Genomic DNA, 4,514 nt, shown 5'->3' on the forward strand with positions numbered 1-4,514 from the left:
AGGGCCACCTTAGCCTGGACACCCATGTAGTTAGGTTCTCAGGAAAAAATTTTGCAGTGTAATTTATGGAATATCTAAAAGGGGGTTCTGTATCAACTGGGAGCTCTCGGTGCACCAAGGTGCATGTTTTTAGGCATGTCACTTTTGATTGGCGTGTATTATGAGGATATGTGCTTTTTAATACATGCTGGGTGTAGTGGTCTTTGCGCAAAAATTGTTAAACCAGTGAAACCACGCCCAAAACATGCCCACTGGCGCACTTGGCGCCAACATTAACTAATGTTGCAGTTCACAAAACCTTTAGCATTTTTCAGACGTTGTACACATTTACAAGATGCTCAAAAAAATATAAAATAAGGGAGATGTAATAAGAGATTCTCTAAAACTGAAGGAATTTTACCTCAAAGAAATTCTATTTGTGGCCATAATACATTTTGGCAAATATATGGATTGCAATAAGTTTTATAATTTGGGGGGTTGTGAAATAAAAATAAGGGATTTTATTACTTTGTAAGACCAAGTTTGCTTCTAATGCAGATATTATTTTGGCAAAATAATTTAAGCAGCGTTTTTGGTATTTTAAGGAACATGTTCGTTCCTTGGTGACTGGCATATGGTGGAGGGGAGGTCTCAAAAACCAATATAGAAACTTTGACAGTAAGGTTTCACACGGCAGAATTTCTGCACTGAATTCTGCATAAATTTATAGCCAATACATTTCAATGGAATTCCTGCAGCAGAAATTCTGATGTGTGAATGGGACAGCAGAATCCCATTGAAGTGTATTGGCTATAAATTTATGCAGAATTAAGTGCAGAATTTCTGCCTTGGGAAACCGGCCTAAGGCCATGTTCACACGTCCAGAATTTTCATGCAGAATTCCGCATTGGAATTACATAGTTACATAGTTTATAAGGTTGTAAAATGATCAGAGTCCATCAAGTTCAACCTATATCCCTAATGAGTTCCTACTGAGTTGATCCAGAGGAAGGCAAAAAACCCTCATACTAGAGGTAAAAATTCCTTCCTGATTCCAATATGGCATCAGAATAAATCCCTGGATCAACGTTCTGTCCCTATAAATCTATTATCCATAACCTGTAATGTTATTACTCTCCAAAAATGCATTCAGGCCCCTTTGGAACTCTTAATGAGTTCACCATGACCACCTCCTCCCAGATGAGAATTCCACAGTCTCACTGCTCTTACAGTAAAGAACCCCATCTGTGCTGGTGTAGAAACCTTCTTTTCTCTGCTGTTTGGGTGATTCCGGAGCAGCAGAGTCCCATTGTATTCATTGGGATTCTGCTGCACTGTGCACACGACGGAATTTCCGCACCAGATGATTCTGGCATGGAAATTCCGTTTTCTGTGTCTGAACAAATAATGTACTTTCTGTGGACTCCGCACGGAATGCATAGCCGTCTATGAGACTCCTCATTCCCGTGCGATATTAGACGTAGTCTCCGGAATGTCCACATGGAGATTTTCCATGCGCACGTGTGAACATAGTCGAACTCTTCACCAGGCTGTGGGGTGGCCTTGGAGGGTCAACCAATAAGGTCCTCCCGGGTGATCAGGTATCAACCTCTTGGAGTCCTGTTTAGATAATACTTTATTCTCTACACCCTTCCACAATAAAGATTTCAATCTATCCATATATGTTACATTTCTTATGTTTTATAAAATTCAATAAAACATTGTGAAACATATACATACACATGGGATCATTCTTCAGTGGGGGATATTCAGCTGACACATAGTAAGTCCTGAACACAGAGTTTAGTGCCAGTGATTGTGCTGTTGTTGGAACCACCATATGTATTCAGAGGACATGACAGTAAGGCGGGTGGTTTTAACTGTGTAATTTCCCTTTCTTAAACACAGTGAGTGGGCCCACCATGTAAGGGGGCAGCTGTCCCCTCTAGTGTTAACCATACCCCTTGTGTTACACAGGAACCAGCCTCCCCATATTATAGAATATGTTCAGAATCACAAAATGATGTTCTTATATATTCTTCAGCTATGATGTGGGGACGATCAATGCCTCAGCAGAGGGAGTGCACATTAAGACGGACTTGGATCTCACTAAAGATTCAAAAGGACGTTTGAAGATTTCCAATATGACATGTAATGCATCCATCAACAGAATGCATGCCGGATTCAGTGGGACACTCAAGTAAGCTTACAAACATAGCAGAATTTCTGGACAACGTAAAGGAGTACTGCAGCGATAGACAATTCATCCCCTAAGTGACTGACTGGTGGTCTGACCGCTGGGACCCCCCCTCCCTGCGATCTCCTGTCCCTGGGGACCTCACACTGCCACGTCTCTGCGCAGCTAATGCTCGTGTCGTCAACCTCGACAGACACACCTCCTCTATTCAGCTCTACGGGAGAGGCGCGGATGCACAAACGCTGCATAGAGATACATGGAGGGGACATGTCGGCTGCAGCATCATGCTGCAGACGACACAGTTCCTGCACGGAGAGAGCTGCGGCAGAGTCGGGGACCCGTCCAGGAGAGTGTGGGGGTCCTAGCGTTCAGACCCCCCGTGATCAGACACTTAACAATTGTCTATCACTGCAGTACTCCCTTAAACCCAGTCCAGTAACGTTACACATAACATTTCTCTTGGTCTCACCTGCTGTGGTTTCTTCTATTTCAGGAGGGTGTATGACTTCCTTGGTTCCTTCATAACAACAGGAATGAGATTTCTACTAAACCAACAGGTAGGTAACAAATGTTGCTTCTCTATTTTTTATCTGTGTGTTAGATTTTTCGTGTGTGTTTATTTTTCCCACAATAGACCATAATGACCTGCAAACTTGTCAAATAATGGCTTAAAAGGAATCTGTCAGCTGTAGGACATGCTCACAGCTAAAATGTCAAAGAGGCGTTGCAGAGCCACAGCATGCATGCCTCCTCACTCCCCCAACCCACCCTGCAGCATTCAGTCATGCATGTCAATCAGTCCAGTCAGGAAGGGGTGGGGGAACGAGGAGGCCCAGCCTCTTTGACATTCCAACTTTAAGTGTAATTTCCAGCTGACAGATCCCTCAATGATAATCAGAGGAAAGCTATCAATAGCTCCTTGGGGAAAGAAGAGAACCCCAAAAACAACTCGGCAAGCCCCAGTGGGCAAAGAGCAGCAGTGAGGGATGGTTGCCCCCTTTGCAAAGCATAAATCAAGCAGTTTCTGTGCATGTGTTTATTGTTACTGAATCAGATGGGTGAACGGAAAGTGTGGAGCCACTGAACACATGGCGGATGATTGATGATTGGATGATTGATTGAACAACATAACATTAAAGGACTTGGCTAAAAGCCTTGAGATAGTGAAAACCTATTGTATATCAAGTGTGAAATCTAATTTGTTTTTTTACAGCCACACACATACAAGCGCAGGCAGATTGTGTTAACATATTCTGTAAGGCTGGAAAAAAACAAATTTGTCATCTTAAGGAACAAATTACTTCCTGACATCATATCTGGTCATCAGAATAAATTCCTGGATCAATGACCCTTGTCCAGAATCTGGTGACTAGAAACTGTAATAATATAAAATTAAGAAAGACATCCAGGCCATCTTTGAGAGTTCCTTAGTCTCACTGCTCTTACAGTAAAGAATCTTTTTCTATTCCGATGTAGAATCCTTTCCTGTAAAAGAGGATGTTCCCTTGTTGTAGATATAGTTGTGGGTATAAATTGATCATGGGAGAGATCTCTGCATTTACAACTGTTTATACATAGTTTTTAACTCACCCCTCAGATCTTTTTTTTTTTTTCTTCAAATAAAGGGGTACTCTGGTAGAAAAACTAATGTTTTAAAATCAACTGGTGCCAGAAAGTTATACAGATTTGTAAATTGCTTCTATTTAAATATTTCAATCCTTCCAGTACTTACCAGCTGCTGTTCCTGTATCCACAGGAAGTTGTGTAGTTTTATTTCGAGTCTAACCACAGTGCTCTCTGCTGACACCTCTGTCCATGTCAGGAACTGTCCAAAGAATGAGACGTTTTCTATGGAGATTTGCTACTCCCCTGGACAGTTTTTGACACAGACAGAGGTGGCAGCAGAGAGCATTGTAGTCAGGCTGGAAATAACTACACAACTTTCTCTGTAGTTTACAGCAGCTGATAAGTACTGGAAGGATTAAGAAAATAGAAGTCATTTACAAATCTCTTTAACTTTATGGCACCAGTTGATCTGAACACATTTGTTATCCACCGGAGTAACCCTTTAAATAACCCTAATTCTGAGTACTGTAGTTCACCCATTCCATTATCTACAAACCAATATATACCATTTCAATTCTTGACGTTTTCTTTCAGATTTGTCCGGCACTAAGGCATGCTGGGATGGTACTACTAAATTCCCTGCTCAACACTGTGCCCGGTAAGTAGTAAGCAATGTATGTAAATTTATCTGAAGCTTTATGATAAAACTAAATCAATAATGTAAAACATTTTCTCTAAAGTTTTTTATTTTCCATTTTTGGGGTAGAGTGAT

At 41.4% G+C, this 4,514-nt stretch overlaps 1 protein-coding gene across 2 annotated transcripts in view; it reads left to right on the top strand.

The window, feature by feature from the left end:
* PLTP (phospholipid transfer protein) overlaps window positions 1–4,514 on the top strand; it is an 81,807-nt gene that overhangs the window by 65,042 nt on the left and 12,251 nt on the right. For both annotated transcript variants that reach the window (XM_056549999.1, XM_056549998.1), the window contains 3 exons: window positions 2,024–2,179; window positions 2,670–2,733; window positions 4,337–4,400. In XM_056549999.1, coding sequence (XP_056405974.1) covers window positions 2,024–2,179; window positions 2,670–2,733; window positions 4,337–4,400 — 284 coding nt within the window. The remainder of the gene's footprint in view (window positions 1–2,023; window positions 2,180–2,669; window positions 2,734–4,336; window positions 4,401–4,514) is intronic.

Source organism: Hyla sarda, chromosome 13 (genome assembly GCF_029499605.1).
Source record: "Hyla sarda isolate aHylSar1 chromosome 13, aHylSar1.hap1, whole genome shotgun sequence".
Taxonomy (NCBI): domain Eukaryota; kingdom Metazoa; phylum Chordata; class Amphibia; order Anura; family Hylidae; genus Hyla; species Hyla sarda.